Source organism: Macaca nemestrina, chromosome 6 (assembly GCF_043159975.1).
Source record: "Macaca nemestrina isolate mMacNem1 chromosome 6, mMacNem.hap1, whole genome shotgun sequence".
NCBI lineage: Eukaryota > Metazoa > Chordata > Mammalia > Primates > Cercopithecidae > Macaca > Macaca nemestrina.
Genome location: NC_092130.1, coordinates 20,974,875 through 20,998,059, shown reverse-complemented (window position 1 = coordinate 20,998,059; position 23,185 = coordinate 20,974,875). Strand labels below are relative to the sequence as shown.

The 23,185-nt window shown below is 43.2% G+C and overlaps 1 protein-coding gene across 5 annotated transcripts in view; it reads left to right on the top strand.

Annotated features, from left to right (window-relative positions):
• LOC105482348 (uncharacterized) overlaps window positions 1-23,185 on the top strand; it is a 188,425-nt gene that overhangs the window by 48,337 nt on the left and 116,903 nt on the right. For all 5 annotated transcript variants that reach the window (XR_011624518.1, XR_011624517.1, XM_071098127.1 and 2 more), the window contains exon 3: window positions 21,946-22,060. Coding sequence is in view for 3 of the 5 variants with exons in the window: in XM_071098127.1 (XP_070954228.1) it covers window positions 21,946-22,060 (115 nt within the window). In the remaining 2 variants the exon portion in view is untranslated. The remainder of the gene's footprint in view (window positions 1-21,945; window positions 22,061-23,185) is intronic.

Sequence of the window (23,185 nt, the reverse complement as noted above, 5' to 3'; positions counted from 1 at the left end):
GGATTGTATGTAGAAGGCAGCCTTTGTAGTATCACAAGGCTGTAGTACGCCTTGGTTCCTGTGGGAGGATGTGATTGGCTCGTTTGAATAATTTTGTGGACTGACACAGAATGCAAACCCGCTACTAAGAGAGAAGCAGGCACTACACCTGGTCCCTTTGGAAAGGGTTCTTTGGCAGGGAGTCCTTATCTGCTATAGCAGGGTAGGGAGGGGAACTTGTGGTTATGCCATTTGAGGTCCTCCCAGCTTCTCCCAGATGTCAAGGCAACATATAATATTGGCTTTTAATTTTAGGTCTTGTGTCACACATATTCCAAGAAATTTGTAAGTCTTTAAAATCTTCATTAGCCCTCCAAGGTAGATACTATGGTCTGAACGTTTGTGTCTCCCCATAATTCATGTGTTGAACTCCTAACCCCCAAGGTGATAATGTTGGGAGGTGGAGCCTTTTAGTCTCCTGGTTTGGATTAGTGGCCTGATAACACAGACTCCGGAGAGCTGGCTTATTCCTTCCACTATGTAAGGACACAGCAAGAAGCCACTGTTTATGGGGAAACAGAGGCTTACTAGACATGGAATCTGTCAGAGCCTTGATCTTGTACTTTCCAGACTCTGGAACTGTAAATAATACATTTCTGCTATTTATAAACCACCCGGTGTATAGTTAATTTGTTATAGTAGCAGGGACAAACAAAGACAGTGGATATTATTATTATTATTCTCCCCATTTTACAGGTGAGGAAACTGAGGTGGAGAGGACAAGCCACATAGCAAGTGGCAGTGCCAGGGATGAGCTCAAGTTTGAGTTCTGGTGAGGTGGCTGGGATCATGCCGGAATCTGATGATATTATGAAGGATGGTGCTGTAGCCGTGTGAGACTCGAGGCAGGAGGTCCAGCAGAGCTGTCCCAGGGGTGCAGGGGTGTGGCAATGAATGCCCACCAGACATCACAAATTCAAGTGCTTAGGCTTGACACAGCACATGTAAACGAATACACATAGACAGGGAGGCAAGGCTCAGGACTGAGGACAAGCTAGGGAGTGGTGGGGACCACAGTGAACCCATGGCGTGTGCTCTTTCCCCGAGGGAGGTCGCTCCTCAGATCCAGCTTACTGTGCCAGATGTGAAAGCAAGACAGGCATCACAGTTCTTGTGATGTTTAGAGAGGAGCTGGAAAACTGAATTTAAATGTGAAGTAGCTATTTTAAAGGCTGGCCACAATTATAATTAAAAATATATATGATATAGGCCACATTGTGAGTATGAAGCAAACTGTGTCTGTAGGTTGGGTCTGGCTCTCAGGCTCTGAGCTTCAGGGGTGGAAATGGAGACAGAGGGACTGCCTGAGGCACTGCAGCAGCTGTGGACCTGGAATTTAACCAGACGTGTTTTTTGCTGGAGGGCTAAGTGGCAGACTCCAGGGCATTTTCCTTTCAGTGTGAGACCATTCATTATGTATGCCCTGGGCTTCAGGCTTCACCATTCTGGAGGTGCCTCTGTGTTCACACTGATGTCAATACCTGACTTGCTTCATACTTCTTCCTGCCTCCGCTAGCCTCCACCCAGGGAAGGTGTGCTTCTCAGTAAGTCAGTTTGAGAGAAGCAGTGTAGTGTAGTGGTGAATAGTCTGGATTTACATCTTTGATCTTCCATTTACTACCCTTGTGACCTAGGGGGTGTTGCTTCCCCTCTCTGTTCCACTTATTTATCCATAAAATAGAAATAATAATTTGACCTCGCTTCAGGGGTGGCTGCAAGAATTATAAAAGATAATAAACATTGAGGACTTGGAAAAAAATCTCTGCATATAATAAATGTTCTACAAATGTCAGCTGCCATCATTCACACTTCTTTCTTTCTTCCTGATGCATCGATTTGAAGCATCTATTGGCTGCCTCTGATGCATTAACTCCTGGGAAAATTCACTCGGTGTTGCCCAGAGCCCTCAGGATGCCAAGGCTGCATAATACATGTTCAAAATTTCATAATATTAATAATATTCATTCAAAAAATATTTATCAAGGGCCCACTGTGTGCCAGGTTTTGTTCTAGGCATTGGGGACTCATCAGCTGCAAACAACATAGAGAAAGAGTTTATATTAGAATGCACAAGATTGACAATGATAATGAAGCCACATAAATGAACAAAATCATTCCTGAGAGCTTAATGCTATGAAGAAAAAGAAAATGGTGGTGTGATCACAAATGAATAGACAGTGACTTTAGGTGCTCAAGAAAGGCTTCTGTGAAGAGTTGTCATTTGACTGAAGGTTTGAATGATAAGAAAGTATCTTTTCATTTAAAGATCTGAGGGAAGAGTGTTCAGGCTAATGGAACAGCAAGTGCAAAGGCCATGAGGCAGGAATGAGCTTGGCTTGTCCAGGGAACAAGCAAAAGATTACAGTGGTTGGAGTATAGAGAATGAAGGGATAAGGGCCAGGGAGGGGCCACTGAGCTAGCTGGGACCACATCACCCAGGCAAAGGCTTTGGTTACATCTTAAGTCCTAAGTTGAAGATCTGAAGCAGGGGAAGGAGAAGACCTGATTTACATTTTATATTTATATTTATATTTTTAATTGATCACTCTTGCTACAGTGGAGGATGGATTTGCCAACAGGAGGGGAAGCAGAGAGGCCATCAGCTCCAATGTGGACTACTGTGGAACAGGTAGTGGGGGAGGGAGAGAGAATGGCTCTTCTCCAAATTATTTTTTCATTCATTGATTTATTCATCCAACAGCTCTTTCTTATGTGTCTTACTGTGTGCCTAGTATGGAGAATGCTTGGCAGATTCGATTCACGATGTGTCAGCATTATGTTGGGCACTGGGAATACACTCACCCATGACGTTGGCATGAGCTCTGAGCTCTGCTGTCTTCGAGCTTTCAATCAAATGTCCCTCTTGGTTTCCTGGGTCCTGAGGCAGCTCTGTCTGTACATCATCTTTCATGAACATTTATCCTATAGCGGCTTACCCCAACCACACTCACTTTCACGTGGGCTCACAATCGGGGCGATGGAGGGGTCAAGGAGCCTCCATCTTAGTTGTCCTTCTCTTTTCTTTTCTCTCTTCAAGAGAAAAACAGGAGGGTAATTAGGGCTCATCCTGTTGTCATCCCGCCCATCCCAGGTAAGTCTTGGAGCTTTAGCTCTTTAAGGAACATAGTTGGGACCGTATTGATTTAAACCATGACAGTGAGCAAAGATTGTGTGAATCCTTTTTTCCCTAAGCTAAATTTTATTTAGAATATATCATATGGTAGGGCTTTTTGCTAACAAAGCCATTTACATACATAGCATTATGTTTGATCCCATGAAATGGGTGTTGTTATACCTATTGTCCAGATGAGGAAACTGAGGCAACGGGTGGCTAGATCATGTGCCCAAAGCTACACAATTGCTAAGGGCAAATCTTGGTGTCACACTCAGAGCCGCCACCAAAGTTCTTGCTTTGAACTAATAAACTCTACTTTCTCTCTCTCTTTGACAGGGTCTTCAATTCTTGTCAAAAGTAGAAGAGTTTTAAGGAATGCTTACTGAAATGAGACAGGGAGGAGAAAAAGGAGGAAGAAAGGGTAATGTGGAGGAGGCAGAGGCAGAGGGAAGAGTTGGTCTTAAGCTAGTGACAAAGAGGAAATTAGTGTAAAGTGATAAAAACCCAAGGAACCAAATGCTAAGAAAGGAAACTCCATGGAAAATCCAAAGAAAGATAATATCGTGAAGAAAGAAGAGAAGGAAGAGGTGGGCTCAGATGGAAGGTCACTGCTTACTAGATACCAAAATGCCAAGATTTCAACGGGGGCCAGCTGCCCTGGTTTCTATTTTGATGTGATTACTTAGTCATTTAAAGTCAAGTTAATGTTCACCAACAACAGATGGGGTCAGGACACAGGAGTTCTGCAGTTCACTGGAACTGGACAGTCTTTTAGGGAACCCAGCTCACAAGGCCACACCATGGCCTGCCCCTGGATGGTGGCTTTTTATGCCATCAAATGATCGTTTTCCCTCCATTGACTGACGTTTTAGCTAGGTTGCTAAAATGACAGGCCAGGTTGGAGTCCATGAACCAACAGTTATCAGATCCAAGGGACGACCTAGAAGCCAAGAATCTGTCTGAGGGATGTTTCGTTTGTCAAAAGGAAAAATCAGGGAAAGACAACCAGTAAGCAAGCTGTTGGCGTATTTTTTGATGACTGGTCTCTGTTAGCCCATTTGTGTGGAATCAATTACCAAGATGAGTGGTATCAAGACCATGCACCTCCACTGCACAAGTTTTGGGTGGAATTGGTGACATAGCTCCAACTGCTGCTATGGGCTAAGTGGGTGCCTGCTGGATGGAGGCACCTGCCCAAGTAATGAAGGACAGGTCACTTTCTCATCCTCTGCCTTGGCTCACCTCTCTGGAACACCCCGATCATATTTGCTCCTTACCTAGTGTTTTTAGGTAAGGGATGTGGAATCGTGAGGCAAGAGTGTTGGAGAGCATGTTGAGTCTTCTGGGAGGGAAAGGACAGAGACATTCTTTAAAGACCACTCTTTAAAGGACAGGAATATTCTTTAAAAATAAGAGAAGGCAATTCACATGCTTTCTCTGGTCAGATTCTCCCCAACTGTAGGCTAGGCAGTATTAACCCCATTCTACAGGAGATATTCAGAGATTTCTGAGATTTAGAGACATTACGCTGTCTGTCCAACTTTTATTTTTATTTATTTATTTTTGTATCTCCTTCTCCTTTAGGTTTCCTATACCTCTTTAGTGCATCTATTCTTAATCCCTTTAGATTCTTAGCCCTAACCAAAGGGTACCAGGATAGGTACCAAAGGCTAGACTCGAGGCCTGGCAGGGTCACTTTGGAAACCAAGCAGATAACATAACTATTAGAGGCAGTCAGGTATAGAATAACTGGATGAGGAGTATGATTAGAGGGAAAGTGCATATAAAGACTTTCAGATTCAAAGAAAACACCCTTACATTGGTAAACAGAATACATAAAGACAGAGCTTTCCTGTTTACAGCCTCCTGGCTAGATCATCCTTCAGGTCTTTTTGAGCGCTAATGTTTAATTAAAAAAATTTTTTTTGCCATACACAAAAATGAGCACATCCCTTGCTTATCTTCAGGTTCTGCTTTCTATTGGCAGGAGTAGGCGATGGTGGCAATGAGCTCATCAGATAAGCTAACCTCTGCTAATGGGTAAATTAGCTAATGGGCAATTCCTCTCATGACTTAATGCTATCATTGGGTTAAAGCATATCCCTTCTGATCTTGGACCCACAGGATTGACAAATGATGGGAATTCAGCATCCCTGCAACTACACCCTAGCAGGCAGTTTCTTGGTCTTCTCAATGCCAGGGGCAGGGCTGGACAGAACTGGCAAGTGAGCCAGCCTCAATTCCTTCTAATAGTGGCATCAATACAATGACCAGAGCCTAATTATTGGGCTAAACGCTATGGATTTCTGTATCATCTGGTGGACCCGTGAAGGGGGTGGGGATGAGAAAACCTAGGCAATCTTAAAGTCATTTATGAATATTTTGGTTAATCACATTTTAAACTCTGAATAAACACATAAATACTTTTATTTTATTTTATTTTGTTTTTGTGTGTTTGTTTGTTTTTTAAAGAGGGGTCTTACTCTGGCACCCAAGCTGGAGTGCAGTGGCACGATCATGGCTCACTGTATCCTCAGTCCCTGGGCTTAAGTGATCCTTCCACCTCAGCCTTCCGAGTAGCTAGGACTACATGCCCAGCTGGTTTTTTAAAAAATGTTTTGTAGAGATGGGGTTTTGCTCAGTTGCCTAGGCTCTTGGGCTCAAAAGATCCTACCACCTTGGCCTCCCAAAGTGCTGGGATTACAGGTGTGAGCCACTGCACTCTGCCTGTAAATACTTTTTTTTTTTTTTTCAGATGGAGTCTTGCTCTATCACCAGGGTGGAGTGCAGTGATGCGATCTCGGCTCTCTGCAACCCCTGCCTCCCGGTTCAAGCGATTCTCCTGTCTAAACCTCCTGAGTAGTTGGGACTACAGGCATGCACCACCACATCCAGCTAATTTTTGTATTTTTAGTAGAGACAGGGTTTCACCGTGTTGGCCAGGATGGTCTCGATCTCTTGACCTCATGATCAGCCTGCCTCGTTAAACAAAATGCATTGTGGTAAAAACAAAAATATATGGAAAGACATAAAGTTTAAAAGTCATTTTTCCTCCCATCTGCTCAAACTCCCAGGCCTGCTCCCCTAAAGAAATTAACTTAATGTCTTATATATATCTAAGCTAAGGAAGATCACCTATAGCTTGAATATTCCACCTCCAGAGGAGCCAGAAACAAGCAAACCAACCAATCCATCTTAGTTCCTTCCTTCCACCATCCTAGGGCTACAGATTATGCGAACAGCATCGCCTCTTTCTCATGCATCTGTCTTCCATTCTCTTGGCTTTCTCTTTTCACTGCTACAGAACTCCACCTTATGTCCACCTTTTTGATTTCAGAAGTTGTCTTTTTCAGAGAAAACCTTTTATCAGCAGCTTATATTTGAGTGTAGAAAAAGATTATAATGAATGTAGTATTTGGAATCTGGAAGGAACCTTCTATAATTGTGGATGCAGAGGCCACCTCAGAAAAACAAATATACACCCATTACCTTGGGTTTGTGTAAAAGTTCAGTGTTTATAAGAGGGCTTTCCTGTCCATTTTCATACTTGACCCTCTTCCTGGCTCCTGTATGGAATCAGGGGAAGTCAGTATTATTTCCACTGTGCAGATGAGACAACTGAGCCTCTGAGAAGCTGACTTCCCCAACAGCCAGTGCACTTGTCCCGGGGCCACAGCCTTTCACCCCACTGGCATCAGCTGCTTGTGGAGGGACTTCAGGTTTGGTGGAGACAGTGGGCATGAGGCCATCCCCAGAGCTCCTCAAATTGCAACACTTGGGATACTGGCTGTTTTGCATAAGCTGACATTGAGCTCTGGCTTAGGTACTCTGCTGACTCCACTCTCCAGATTTGATTTGGCTCCTGGCCCTGGGTTTCCCAGGCATGGAAATGACATCACCATGGCTTGAGACAGAAGACCAAGTGGAGCTCTGGCACTCAGCCAGCCTGGGCCCTTCCCAGTCCCTGCTTCACACGTGGGACTCACCTTCTTTCCCTTCATGCTTTTCTTCATTCTTCCCTTAATTTGGTGGTGTTACCTCTCATGTAAGGGGAGTTGTCTGTTTTCCTAACATGACCTCTTTTGCCCAGGCAGGGGTAGGGGGAGTAGAATGGCAAGAAGGGGTTGATTTGAGTGACTACAATGAGCAGGTGCTGTGCTAGGGACACTGGTACTGAGACTAAGAGGGCAGCATATTCAGTCTTGAGGACCTCACAGCTCAGGGGACAGGTCATCAGACACATAGCAAAGTAAACAAGTGAGGAATTGCATTTAGCTTCAAGTAATAGAGAATCAAAACAACAGAGATTTAAATAAGAGTCTCTTTTTTTCCCCAAATTCCTTGAAGTTTGGAGCTGGGTGGCCCAGGGCTGGTTTGGGAGCTCTGTGATGTCACCAGGAACCCAAGTTCCTTTGATTCTTCTGCTTGGCAATGTTTAGTAGGATTGCTTCGTGGTCATAAGACAGCTGCTGGAAATCCACACTGCATGTCTCAAGCAGGAGGGGGGTGAAAGGCGGAAATGCAAAGTGGTATTAGCCAAGTACAGCCTATTTATTTATTTATTTATTTATTTATTTATTTATTTATTTTGAGACAGAGTGTTGCTCTGTCACCCAGGCTAGAGTGCAATGACGCCATCTCAGCTCACTGCAACCTCCACCTCCCAGATCCAAGCGATTCTCCTGCCTTAGCCTCCCGAGTAGCTGGGGTTACAGGTGCCCACCACCACGCCCAGCTAATCTTGTATTTCTAGTAGAGACAGGATTTCACCATATTGGCCAGGCTGGTCTCAAACTCCTGACCTCAGGTGATCCACCGCCTTGGCCTCCCAAAGTGTTGGGATTACAGGCATGAGCCATGGTGCCTGGCCAGAGTACACCGTCTTTATATCACTTTCCTAGGGCCCCCTATCCCATGATGTTGACTTACATTTCATTGCCTAACCTTATCTGCAAAGGAGGATAGGAGATCATTTGTTTAGCCTTTATTTTTTAAGCTGGGCACATTGTCATCTCTAGCAATATAGTCTTTGTTATTGTGAAAGAGGAGAAGAAGGGATGTTGGGTAAATTGCTAGCAGTGTCAGCTAATCTGGGCAATTTCAGTGCATTGTGGTGTACTCTGCTGAATGTGTGATTTAGCTAAATAATTAAACCTCTCTCATCTTCAAAATGGATATACTAATAACACATACCTTGTAGTAACTAAACTGTGTAGCATTACTGTGAAGATTTGATGAGAAAAATGTATGTCAAGGGCTATGGGAGGTATTCTGTAAGTGCCCAATAAATGTTAGTCATGATGGTGAGCATGGCAAGGGTGATGATCCTGGGTTTGTATTCCCCCTCCAGCACTCCCTGCCCGACAATGGGCACAGCCTTGTGATTCAGTTTCTTCAATGATAAAACAGTAGGATGGGAGATTCTGTGTCTCTAAATTGCTATCAGATTGAGATAATCCCTGGGGTGTGTGTAACAGAGTGTGCAGCACGTCCTAGGCATTCAGAGAATTATGATTATGGAAGCACCGAGACGAGGTGGGACGGTCAGGGAAGGCTTCCTGGATGAGGCATCCCTGGGTTGTGTTTCACAGATGTAAAGGAGACAGCCTGGGAAGGAGGTGGGGAAGGCTGTCACATATTGTGCTCTGGGAGCTGTGAAGGGTCTGGGGCATCTGGGCCCCAAGGTCAAGGTAGGACATGGTACAAGTTGAGGCAGAGAGGAAGGCAGTATTTGGGGCCATGCTGCGGGGCTGAGAGCCCTGGGGGTGTGGAGCCTGCTGCTCTGATCTCCTGGGACTGAGGTTTCTGAGACTGAGGAGATCATATTCACAGACAAGAGATTAACTAGTTTGAACAATGCTTATTTTATTGGCATCTGCAAACTGCCACCTGTTAACCAGAAGCCTGGGCTCAAACTCTGGCTAGATTCCTCTGGGAATAGGCTATTAATCAACAAATGACTTCCCCTTTGGCAGAGAAGGAAATGTCTAATAGCTTGAGGCTGATCTTATGACTGGAAAAATGGAAAGGCTGTTGTAAGTTCTCACAGGGATGTAAAGACAAGTTGTCTCTAGGTTTCCAACAGGTTTTTTTTTTATTACCTATTAGCAAATGAGCACAGATTTGTTTATCAGATTCCCCTAGAAATTAGGTTGTTGAGGCAGCTGGAGAGGTGAATTCTGGGGTGGGAGAAGGCAGAGAAGGGAACAAGAGGAGCTGGCATTACCATGGTGCATTGTACTTAAGGAACTATAGGGGCTGCTTGTTCCTGAGCAGAGGTCACATAGGGCACTGGACTTGAGTCCAAAGTCACAGGGGCCAGTCTCACCTTTGCCTTGAGTTGCCAAAAACAATGTACGCTGTTCTGTAAAACATGGATAATACATACCCACTTGGGATTACCAGGCTCTCTGATGGTAACCTAGGAAAATGTATGTCTGCAAAGACACTTTGTAAAGTGCACCTAGAGTAAAATCCAACCCCCACTCCAATCTCCCAGTCCTTCTGACAAACTACAGAGCACCCCAGGCTCTTTTTCCACTTTGTACATTGACCATTGCTCCTTTTTCTGCCTAGAACATTCTTCTGCCCCCTCCTTGGAAGGGACTTCCATGCCTTCTAAGTATATGCTCCCCAACATAGACAGTGGTTAAGACCCAGACTCTGAAACACCACTCATGGGTTCAAGTTTGGCTCTGATACATACCAGTGAATGGACCTTGGGCAATCACCTGACTTCTCCACCTCGGTTCCCACTTCCATAAGATGAAAGTAATAATTGTTTGTACCTTATGGAGCAGTTGTGGAGAAAAGATGACATTAACAAATAGCCATTATTACTGTTTTTCAGAACACGCTCTTCTAGTGCTGTGATCTGTAATTAATTTATTTGTATATATGTCTATTAACTAACACCCATAATATCCTATTATTTTCCATGATGGGATCTTAATGAGGGCAGTGACCATGTCTTTCTCATCATCCTTATATAGCACAGTGTCAGAGACTTAAAAAATGCTCAAGTCATAGTTGTTGGATGAGGAATTCACTGAACGGGTATTTCCCAGAAGTCTCAACAGCCTGTCCCCAGAGACAAGAAGACACCATGAGGGGTGACTGAGGCAGCCCTGCAGACCCTCGGGGAAGAGCCAGGGAGCTTGTCAGATGGCCCTATTTTGCATTTCATTCTCCTAGTTGCAGGCTTTCACTTATGTAATGAAATAGCAGTGAAACCCCACCGATACCTGAGTGCTTCCCCTCTAGCCAGGCCAGTATTTGACCACAAAAAGGGGGAAGAAAAAATATGAGAAAAAAAGAAGCTTCAAACCACATGCTTCTTGGGACAGACAGATGAGCTGTCCTTTCCCGGAGTCATGTGAGCATATTGTAGTAGCCTAAGGAGTGTTTTGCTGAGCATGATCTTTGTGACCAAGTGGTGAGAAATCAAGGGGCCCAGCCTGCGTGTCAGCAGTTGAGACTTTTTCTACTTCTGCCCCTCACCTGCTGTGCAACGTTTTTCAAGTCACCTTACCTGTCTGGGTCTCTTCAGTGACCCTATCTGCAAACTGAGGGATTGAAATAGATGACGAAAGTAGAGTAGCCATGCAGTTCTGGCTTTGCCTGTAGACTTGGTGTAATAACAACCTCTTTCATTCTTCTTTTCTTTTGTTGAGATGGAGTCTTGTTCTTCAGGCTGGAGTGCAGTGGTATGATCTCAGCTCACTGCAACCTCCGCCTCCCTGGTTCAAACGATTCTCCTGCCCCAACCTCCCGAGTAGGTGGGATTACAGTGTGCGCCACCACACCAGGCTAATTTTTGCATTTTTAGCAGAGATGAGGTTTTGCCATATTGGCCAGGCTGGTCTCGAACTTCTGACCTCAAGTGATCTGCCCACCTTGACCTTCCAAAGTGCTGGGATTACATGTGTAAGCCACTGTGCCCAGCTCATTTCTCTAAATGACTTGTATTGGATGATGAATTATAAGATTAGTTTGATGCAAGTCTCTGCCAGTTGTAATATTATTGTCCTTATTATTATTATTGTTTTTTTCTGACTGCCCATCCCTGCTCCTACCCTGTCCCCAGATTCATGCTCTGTCCAGCTTGCTCTCTGGAATGCTGACCACCAAAGCCACTGTCACTTGGCCACTCCCACTCTCTGGATTCCTGTGAGGTTTGGTGATGGAAAGCACTAGCAGAAGAAAGGAGTGTGGGAAAAGAAAGAAGCGGGGTCATTAATCCCTCAGTGCCTCCTTTACTGCATCCTGGGAAGTGACTGTTTCCTGTGCCCATGGCTTCCATTGGCTGAGCTCTAGAAACCTTACACTTTCCCAGCCCTTTAGGCCTAGGGGTAGTAATGGCTTCCCGGCATGTGTTTCCATCCCCAGCCGCTCCCTAGTTCTACCACACCTCTGAATTTAGTACCTTCAGCAAACTGTCTCCAGTTGACTGTTTTGAGGATGCTCCTTGTTTTCTGCTAGAACTTGGACAAATACAGATTCTTTGACCCTCTGACCCAATCTTCCCTTGAGGCACTGGGCTGTCCAATACATGGACACCACATCCAAATGTAGGCAGCTCTGCTGCGGAGTCTTGGTTTTCTAGGATGCAGGGGGCCTGTGGCATAACTGGCAGCATGAATTGGTGGGGGGGGTCATGACAATGGCCTCTGATGCCATTGAGGTGCCATTGCAGCAACATGGACATGAACTCAAGAAACTTACGGTGCATGTCTGATGCATGGTAGGCATTTGAGAATAGTAAGATTTCCACCCCTAGATTTTATTATGAACATTTTTGAACAATCAGAAAGTTGAAAGACTTGCACCATGAACACCCATCTATTTGTCATCTCAACTCTACAATGAATACTTTTCTGTGCTTGCTGTATCACATATTCATCTACCTAATCCTCTATCCATCTCTCAACCCATCCTATTGTTTATATATTGTATTTCAAAGTTAATTGCAAATATCAGTATATTCCTTCTCTAAACACTTCAGCAAACATAATAGAATTGTTTTCATTACAAAATCAACTGAAGCTAATAGTGAAACATACTGACAATACAAGGTGTATGAAGTGAAAAATGGAAAATATCTATCTTCTCTACTTTCTCTAATCTCGTTCCCCAGGCACAACTGCTGGTGGGTGTTGGGACTCAGAAAGCAATACTCCAAAATAAAGGCCTCAGAAGTCAAAAAGTTTTTCTCTGACCTCTGCTCTCCTGTCTCTCAGCCCCTTTCTCCCCCAAGGCTATCCAGAGAAACTAGAATCCCTTTTTCCCAAGGTAGGTCATGGGAACCAAAACCCCTTTTCCTCAAAGACAGACACAAAACCTAAAATTATTACTCCAACTTACCCCTCTGCTTTTCTGTGTAAAAACTGGCCATGAGGAAATTATCTGACCTACCTCGTTTGACCCCGATTCCAGAGGGGGGTCCCACCCCATTCCCAGGAGGAAGGAATGCTGCTCAGAGAGGCCAAGAAGAACTTCAACCGACAGGTCTCGCTGGGTTTCCCTGCTCAGTCTATTAGCATTAGATTAGACTTTTTTTTTCTTTTCTTTTCTTTTCTTTTTTTTTTCTTTTGTCTAATCCTATTTCTATATGGCTGTTCATACTTTGTTGAACCTAAGCATAAAAATGGACAATTTCCCCCTGTATCCTTGTTCTTCATCCTGAAGTCCCCTGTGTATGCACATTAAATAAATTTGTATGCCTTTTCTCCAATTAACCTGCCTTTTGCCAGTTGGTATTTCAGCAAATCCTCAGAGGGCCAAGGGGAGCCCTCCCTTTCACCCTTACATGGGATAGTCCAAAACATTAACGTATACATGTATTTTTGATATCTTACAAATCTTGAATTATAGCATACTTATTGTTCCACACCTTGCTTTTAGAAAATCAACCATACCTTGAAAACATTCTTGCTTCTTAATGGGTCATCTCAACTTTTTTTTTTTTTTCAGACGGAGTCTGGCTCTGTCGCCCAGGCTGGAGTGCAGTGGCATGATCTCGGCTCACTGCAAGCTCCGCCCCCCGGCTTCACACCATTCTCCTGCCTCAGCCTCCCCAGTAGCTGGGACTACAGGCGCCCGCCACCTCGCCCGACTAGTTTTTTTGTATTTTTTAGTAGAGACAGGGTTTTACCGTGTTAGCCAGGATGGTCTCGATCTCCTGACCTCATGATCCGCCTGCTTCGGCCTCCCAAAGTGCTGGGATTACAGGCTTGAGCCACCACGCCCGGCCCGTCTCAATTTTTAATGACCATAGAAATTTCCACATTATGTACCTTCATTTATTTAACCATTTCTCACGATGGACATTCATACTATTTTGGGTGTTTTTGGGATATGGTAAACAACATCACAATGAAGATTCTTATACATTCCTTTACTTAACAAATATTCTAATAAGCACCACTGTGTGCCAGACATGGTTCTATGCTTGGGGATATTAGGAAAATAAGACAGGTAACGTTTGTGTGGAAAGTATATTCTTCTGAGGGAGTCAGATAACAAACTAGAAAACATCAAAAGCAAATAAATTGTTTTTAGCTAGTTATTAAGAAAATAAAATTGAATAATTTGATAGATGGTGATAGAAGGGACTACTTTACAAATGGTCATCTGGAAGGCCTCTACTTTGAGGTGGTGATATTTGATCTGAGACCTGAATGAAGAGAAGGGGTCAGTTACGCAAAGTCCTAAGGAGAATGGATAGCACGAGCTTGGTGTGTTGAGGGACAGAAATACACACAGCATGGCAAGTATAGCAAGTGGTGTGAAATGGGGTTGGAAAAGGTGGCATGGGCCAGATCACTAGGACCAAGGAGTTTGAATTTTATTCTCCGTGCAGTATATCAAGTTGTATTTTTATCACTGGATAATCATAGAGTAAAACTAGCTTGATCTGATCCATGTAGAATGGAATATGAGCAAAAAATGCTTTGTATCTGGTTAGCTGCAGCATGGAAAGCCATAATTTCTCTGTAGGCTGTGTGGCACCCTGGAAAGAGAATGGGTGTCGGAGCAAGAGAGATCTGCTTTCAAATTCCAGCTCCATTGGTATACACCCCAAATAATTGAAAGCAGAGTCTCATATTTGTACACCATGTTCATAGTAGCACTGTTGACAAAATGGAACCCCCAAATGGAAGCAGTCCAAGTGTTCATTGACAGAAGAATGATAAACAAATGTGGCATATAGGGTGGGCATGGTAGCTTATGCCCATAATCCCAGCCGAGGCCAAGGCAGGTGAATTGCTTGAGCTCAGGAGCTTGAGACCAGCCTGGGCAACATGGTGAAACCTTGTCTCTACAAAAAACACAAAAATTAGCATAAACACATAAAAATTAGGGTGTGGTAATGCATACCTATAGTCCCAGCTACCTGGGAGGCTAGATGAGAGGATCACTTGAGCCAGGAGGTTGAGGCTGCAGTGAGCCAAGATGGTGCCATTCATGTATACATATGTAACAAACCTGCATGTTGTGCACAGGTACCCTAGAACATAAAATATAGTTAAAAAAAAAGAAAGTAGGTTAGAATAGAAAAAATAAAATAAAATTTGTCATATATCTGTGATATTTAATATTATCAAATCATATTTAAATTTGTATAGTATTTAATAAATAATTTGGAAAAAAAAAAAAAAGATGGTGCCATTGCACTCCATCCTGGGTGACAGAGTAAGACCCTGTCTAAAAAAAAGAAAATGGTATATGCACAAAATGGAATATTTTTAAGCCTTAAAACAAGGGAAATTCTGACCTGCTACAACATGGACATGTTAAGTGAAATATGCCAGTCAGTAAAAGACAAATACTGTATGATTTCACTTATATGAGGTACCTAGAAAAGTCAAATTCATAGAGACCAAAAGTAGAATGGTGGTTAGAAGGGGCTGTGGGGAGGGAGGAATGAGTAGTTGTTTAATGAGTGTAGACTTTCAGTTTTGCCCGATAAGAAGAGTTCTGGAGATTGGTTGCACAATAATGTGAATGTACTTAGCATTACTTAAATGTGTGCTTAAAGTGGTTAGTGGTTAAGATGGTACATTTTGTGTTATGGGTTTATGTTATCCCCAGCTAATTTTTGTACTTTTTGTAGAGACCGGGTTTTACCATGTTGCCTAGGCTGGTCTCGAACTCCTGGACTCAAGCCTCCAAAAATGCTGGGATAACAGGTGTGAGCCACTGCACCAGGCCCTCATTTTTAATTTAAAAACTTCATCTCCATCACTTACTGGTGGTGTGACTTGGTCAATTAGTCCTTCTATGCATAAGTTTTCTCATTTATAAAAGGAAGACAACAGTATCTCATAGCTGTTGTGAAAACAGACTTCAATGCTATCTGGTTCCAGTCTTCCTTTGCATAATTTGGAATCTCAGGCTCCCCAGGCACACAGCTTAAAGAACCTTTCAATGAATCCCAATTGAGTTGTCCTTGTACCTCGTACATAGTAGATGCTCAGTGAACATTTGTTGACTTGCTGGCTGACTGAATCCACTTATGTAGACATGATCTAAAAGGAAGCATGTGTAGGGAGCTATGTGCCTGGTACAGAGTAGGCATTCCATCAATATTTATGGAACAGGTGAATGTGTACATACCTGCCCACAAACTGTGGCAAAACAACTTGTTTGCTCCAAAATGCACACATTTTTTCCCCTCATGTTGTACCGTAATGGTTGCTTTAGAAAACAAACTGAAATCCCTACTGACTGAGTCTCATGTTAGTACTGTTGCTAGAAAAACACACACACACACACACACACACACAACAGATTTCCACAAATATTGTAGTTTAAACAAGGCAAAGTTATTCTCTTACAGTTCTGTGGGTCTGACGTGGTCTCGCTGGGCTAAAATCAAAGTGTCAGCAGGCGTATGTGCCTTACTGAAGGCTCTAGGGGAGGATCTCTTTCTTGTGCATTCAGGTCTCTGGCAAAATTCAGTTCCTCTGGTTGTAGGACTGAGATGATGTTTCCTTGCTGGCTATCACTGAGGGACATTCCCAGCTTCTAGAAGCCACCCGAATTCTTTGACTCATGCTCAATTCTTCCATCTTCAAAGTCAGAAGCTCTTATTTCCTGTCACCTCTCTGACTCATTTTTTAGAAAAGTGACCCCGTTTTTAAGGATTCATGTGATTGGATTAGGCTGTCCTGGGTAATACGGGATAATCTCAAGGTACTTAACCTTAATCTCATTTGCACAGTCTCCTTTGCTATGTCGTAACATATTCAAAGATTCTGGGGATTAGGTTGTGGATATATTTGGAGGGGTTATTATTCTACCTATTGCAGCACCCATTATCACTTTAGAATGGAATGGTTTCTCAGAACAGACAGTTGTCTGTCTTCCAGCAAAGAGCTCCAGAGAACTAGGCCAATGAAAGGGAAATTGGGATGAAGGCAAGAGAGGTGAAGCACTGGCAGTAAATGTGCTGGCAGGCCTGCGAGGGGTGCTACAGAAAGAGGTTCCTGATTTCATGGAATCCAGGTTATTAAAAGAAGAAATACTCACAAATGCCAGAAAAGTTAAATTTCATGTGTCTTACAATTTCCCTTCAGATCAGTTCTGCCAAAGATAAAGCGATCTTCATCTGCTGTGAAAAACAGTAATTCCTTTCTCCATGATTTTCATGATTTGGTTGATGGGTTAATGGTTCATCGCTGCAAGTATAATTGAAGGACATTGTCTTTGCTGGTTTGGTGAAGCTTCCAGATGTTATCAGAGGGGGTGTTCCTTTAAGCTCACCCAGCATTGTCTCACTTATAGCTGGGCATTAGCTATACAAGAGCTATTTGGCCTCTGAGAGCAAAAGTTCAGCCACTAAGGAAGGACCTGGTGGTGTCCAACGTAGGCCTTTAGATCACCTCTGGAGCTTCTCTCCAGGGCCTAAGAAGTGACCCTGCCAGGACGCCATCTGTTTCAACTCTATTTATTTTTTCTTCTTTCTGCCTTGGCAATCTTCTTTTTCTCTTTTTCTTCCTTTTTCTCTTCTCTCCTTTCTAGTGTTCTGATGTTTTAGGATCAAATCAATGAAAAAGAATAGAAACCGTTTCAACTCAGAAAATAATCCAAAGATGGAAAAAGGTGTGTACCAGGTTCACTGCTCTAATCATTTCTGTTCTGATAAAAGGAGTTTACAGCAAAGAAATAACTTTTCTGGGTCTCTGAGGCTTTGGAAAAACAAGGCATCGAGAAGCCTGGGGGCTGTGGGGGGTGTGGCGGGCAGCCTACTGCTTGTTGAGGTAATGCAAACTAAGGAGAAAGAGGCGTTGGCTTCCTCTGAGGCCAGGGCGTTTCAGGCTGCAGGTAAACTATGGATGTGGTTCCACAGATGTTGCCACAAGGGGAAGCCAAAATCTCACAGCTAACAGAGGTCACAGCTTTTGGAAACAGTGGTTGCGACACAGGGGAAACTCCCCCTCCCAGCCCTACCTCAAGCACATCCTTGCTTCTCTCAGTCACACCAGTTACACCAACAAGGGCAGTACTGGGGAGGACATTTGGAAAAGAGTCAAGAGAGGATGAAACCGCTGGCGTGATGTCACCAACAAGAGGCTACAACCTGGGAAAATCTAACAGGAAAAAGGTAGTTGAGCCAGGAAAAGCCACCAGACCCTTTCTCTTGGCTTGAGGCAACATTTATATTTGAATAATAATCAAATTAACAATGTAATGTGACTGTTCAGCAACAATGATGTGCTAATCATGATTTTACATGGGTTATCTTTAGTCATTAAATTCTCTACATCCTAGAGATGCAAAAATTGAGAACGAGAGAGGTTATGAGAGCTTTGAAAGGCCACAGAGCATGTGTTGTGGCTGAGATTCAAGCCCAGCTTTACTGATTTTAAAGCTTGTCTTCTCTTTCCCTACCTTGCTTCCTTTTTTTTTCAATTTTCTTTCTTGCTTCATGTGCTTTCTTTTTTTTTAAGAAATAAAATGATAATCCCTTTGTGTCTCTACTGTCTGCCACGCCCCACCCGCCTGCCATCCTTGCCAGCAGCAGCCTCTCAATTGAGGTTAGAGTTTCCCTCCCACCCTTCATCGTGCATGTTCATGGCTATAAACAATAAGTATGCACGTTTTAGAAATTTATGTATATGAGAAAGAGCTTAAAGTATTAATTTACAGAGAAAAAAATGCAAATGGCTATTAACCATCAGAAAACATTCACCACCTCATTCATTAAAAAAAGAGTAAGGCCGGGCGCGGTGGCTCACGCCTGTAATCCCAGCACTTTGGGAGGCCGAGGCGGGCGGATCACAAGGTCAGGAGATCGAGACCATGGTGAAACCCCGTCTCTACTAAAAATACAAAAAATTAGCCGGGCGCGGTTGTGGGCGCCTGTAGTCCCAGCTACTCGGGAGGCTGAGGCAGGAGAATGGCGTGAACCCGGGAGGCGGAGCTTGCAGTGAGCCGAGATCGCGCCACTGCACTCCAGCCTGGGCGACAGAGCGAGACTCCGTCTCAAAAAAAAAAAAAAAAAAAAAGAGTAATAAAAATTCAAACCACATTGAAGCTGGGTGCAGTGGTGCATTCCTGTAGCCCTAGCTACTTAGGAGGCTGAGGTGGGAGGATGACTTGAGCCCAGGAGTTAGAGGCCAGCCTGGGCAACATAGTGAGACTCTGTTTCTACAACAACAACAAAAAAATTTTAAAAATAATCACTAAAAAACCCCCTTCACATTGAGATAACATTTCAAAAATCTGTCAAATCGGTCCATACCCAAGATTTGATAACAGTGTATAGAAGAGGCTGAGGGAAAAGAGGCACTTAAACTTTGATTGTGGGTAAGTAAACTGGTATAATCTCTGTAGAGGGCAATTTGACAATATATATGAAAAATGCAAATACACAAGTCTAGGTGTGGTGGCTTATGCCTATAGTCCTAGCACTTTTGGGAGGCTGAGGTGGGAGGATTGATTGAATCCAGGAGTTTGAGCCTGCAATGACCTACGATTGATCCACCGCACTCTAGCCTTGGCAACAGAGTGAGAACCTGCCTCAAAAAAAAAAAAAAAAAAAAAAAAAAAAAGCAAATGCACAAAATTATAAAAGAAATCCCATTTCTTATGATTTATCTATAGATAAGTATATGTTTATACATGTTCAAAAGTGCATGTGTTCAAGGTTATTCATTGCAGTATTGCTTGTAATAAAAAGACCAGAAACAGTCCGCATATTCATTAACAGGGAGTGATTAAGTAAGTATGGTGCATCCTTGTAATGGAATCGTATGAAGGCACTATCTGTACTAATATGGAAAGTTTTCAAATACATATCAAGTGGAAAGAAAAGCAAGGTGCAGAAGAATATGAATAGCATGCTATCTTTTGTGCTAATGAAGGGGAAAATAAGCCTATATATTAATTTTTGTTTGCATGTGCACAAAGAAACTGAAAGTTTACATGCAAAACCTAATAGCAGTTTTGCATGTGGGATGTGGAAAGAGGGGTGGGATGAGGTATGGGAGAAGACTTTTAAATATATTTCTTAATTTTTTTTGAGATAGCCAATGTGGATGGACTATGTTACCTATTCCAAAAATTAAATTAAAAAGTTAAAGTGGTTTTATGCAATACAAGTCATTCTGTCATTAACCTTTTGCAATCAGGTTTATCTTTTTTTTTTTTTTTTTTTTTGAGACAGAGTCTTGCTCTGTCACCCAGGCTAGGGGGCAGTGGCACCATCTCAGCTCACCGCAAGCTCTGCCTCCCAGGTTCACACCATTCTCCTGCCTCAGCCTCCCAAGTAGCTGGGACTACAGGCACCCGCCACCACGCCCCGCTAAATTTTTGTATTTTTGTAGAGACGGGGTTTCACCGTGTTAGCCAGGATGATCTCCGTCTCCTGATCTCATGATTCACCTGCCTCACCCTCCCAAAGGTTTATCTTTTTGAATTTCTATCCATGTGGTTGTGCCCTTGATTTTTCCATTAATTATGCTGCCTTGAACTGTAGAATTTTACAGCTGGAAAAGCTCTTGGAGAACACCCAGTTTCCAGCTTTCATATTACAGGAAAGAAAAATGAAGGTGCATCAGTGGCGAGTAATTACTGAGAGTAGCTTTGCAAGTCAGTGGCAGAATTGGGGTTTGGCCTCAGATCTGACTCTGATTCAGAGGCTGGGAGTGCCTTTCTCCACCCCACCCCCAACCAGTGCCAAAGCCATCTGCCGAGTCTTAAGAAGAGATTGGTATCTTTACATGTTATCCTTTCCTAGGCACATTTGCATTCAAAAACAAAACAAAGATAACAACAGACAACAAAACCCAGCGGCCACTGTTTTATGCAGTAGTGATTGTTCAGACCTCAGAAGTCAGGGAGATGCTTTGGGATGAGGAATAGGGAGTGGGATGGTAATAGTGCTTGGGCCGGTAGTCAGGGACACGGAAAACCTTCTAATATCTCCATTCCCCTACAAAATACATAAATCATTTAAAGGAAAAGAAAAAGGCAAATAAAAAAACAAAACAACGAGGTTATCACTAGCTCATCCATATAAAGATTGTTTCTGTTTTCAGCTCAGGAAGAACTAATTTGAATTTTATATTAGTGATGCCATTGCTGTGAATATTATCAATGTAACTAGATCTTATTAGACTTTTTGTTGCCATAGTGATAGTACAGGCACTAATAAGTCACAGTGTATGAGACCTCTGCCGGCAGAGTCATCTGGTATATCCCTCCACCTACATGCAGAACTCCTCTAAGCCGTTCTAACAGGTAAAGACCTTTCAGGATTTATGTTAATAAATGCCAGCGTTTCTGGAGTTCTTATAGTCAAGCACTGTGCCAGAGTGGCAAGAATACAAAGACTCAGAAGAAATGCACTTCCGAGATGGCCAAGTTCCTAGGCAGATAAAAAGGGGTCCCCGGAGAATCTCCGACTGGCCTGCGCACTGGGAAAACGGGGTGGAGCCAGGGGAAGTTCACACCGTTTGCAGGAGGGAGGAACCTGGCCTATTCAGTTTCTGTGTGGTGGCCTCGTGTTCAGTCTGTGAGATGGGAGCCCACTGGCAGGATCCCTTCTTGCTTTGTTGAGAGTTTCTTTTTTTTTTTTTTTTTTCCTTTTTGCCCAATAAATTCCTCTTTAAGCACCCTTCAGTGTGTCTGTGCGCCTCATCCTTCCTGGTTGTGTGACAAGAACCTGGTGTTAGTTGAACTAAGAAGCAAAATTCTGCAACACTTCCATCACAAATTAAATAGCATACATGGGTGTTTTCTAAAATTTTATACAAAAATATTTCATTTACTTATTTATTATTATGATTATTATTTTTGAGACAGAAGTCTCCCTCTTGTACGCCAGGCTGGAGTGCAATGACGTGATCTCAGCTCATTGCAACCTCTGCCTCCCAGGTTCAAGCGATTCTCCTGCCTCAGCCTCCCCAGTAGCTGGGATTACAGGCGCCCGCCAACACAACCGGCTAACTTTTGTATTTTTAGTAGAGATGGGGTTTCACCATGTTGGCCAGGCTGGTCTGAAACTCCTGACCTCAGGTGATCCATGCCTGCCTTGGCCTCCCAAAGTTCTGGGATTACAGGTATGCGCCACCGCGCCTGGCTAACAAAAATATTTTTAACAGTAAAGGAATAGAAACAATGTGTAGAGACCTCCCCATGCTTGAAATTTTGGTCACATTTGGAATTTTAACTCATAATTTCATTCAAAATATTGGATTCTACTCCATAATATAAATGTGTTTGCTTTAATGTCTATTAAATGTCTTACATGTATAGTCTGTTAACTATTTTTTTCTTCCTAGTCTTCTAGTAAAATTGATGCTCCAAGAAGATACACAACGTTGACCATGTGGATTCAGATATCTCCTGCTTGGATCTCAGCCTGGATCTTGTTTGAGAAGCATAGATTAGCTACAGGTTGGTAAACTTTTTTGTAAGGGCCAGATAGTAAATATTTAAACACTATATGAGCCACACTGTTCCCGGACAGAACGAGGTCCTGCTGCCTGTTCTTGCACTCCAATAACGAGATGCTGACAGACTGGGAAAGAAGGGAGTTTATTTCTGCAACTGGTTACAGGGAGAAGGTCAGAGTAACTCACCAGACCAACTCAAAATTAGAGGTTTTTCTCCAGTGTTTATGTTACTGGAAGGAGGTCCCAATCCAGACCCCAAGAGAGGGTTCTTGGATTTCATAGAAGAAGGAATTTGAGGCGAATCCAAAGGGCAAAGTAAAAGCAAGTTTATTAAGAAAGTAAAGGAATAAAGAATGGCTACTCCATAAGTAGAGCAGCCCCGAGGGCGGCTGGTTGCCCATTTTTATAGTTATTTCTTGATGACTTGCTAAACAAGGGATGGATTATTCATGCCTCCCCATTTTAGACCATGTAGGGTAACGTCCTGATGTTGCCATGGTGTTTGTAAACTGTCCTGGTGCTGGTGGGAGTGTAGCAGTGAGGACGACCAGAGGTCACTCACATTGCCATCTGGGTTTTGGTGGGTTTGGGCTGGCTTCTTTACTGCAGCCTGTTTTATCGGCAAGGTCTTGATGACCTATATCTTCTGCGGATCTCCTATCTTATCCTGTGACTAAGAATGCCTTAACCTCCTGGGAGTGCAGCACAGCAGGCCTTCGACTCATTTTATCTAGTCCCTATTCAAGATGGAGGTGCTCTGGCTTAAATGCCTCTGATATGCCTACATGTGGGGCCTGGGGTCTGGAAAATTACTTCAGAGGCTTGGAACAATTACTTAATCTAAAGTGGGTCATGGCACAAGGTGTGCAAGAACACCTCCATTATTTTAATTAAACTCTAAGGTCTGAGAAAGCCCAGGTGGAGTCTTAATGGACTTGTTTTTACATTCTAACCTTTGTACTAAGGCGCCAGTTTCTCCAGTTCTTTAATGTTTTACGTATCTGTTCATCAGAATGACAATAAGGTATTGGTGAAGGCTAACTGCTCTGGTGGCTAATGGAGACCTGGCCTGACACAACACTGTTTCTGTTACATGCCCTCAACCCAGCCATTATAGCAAAAAAAA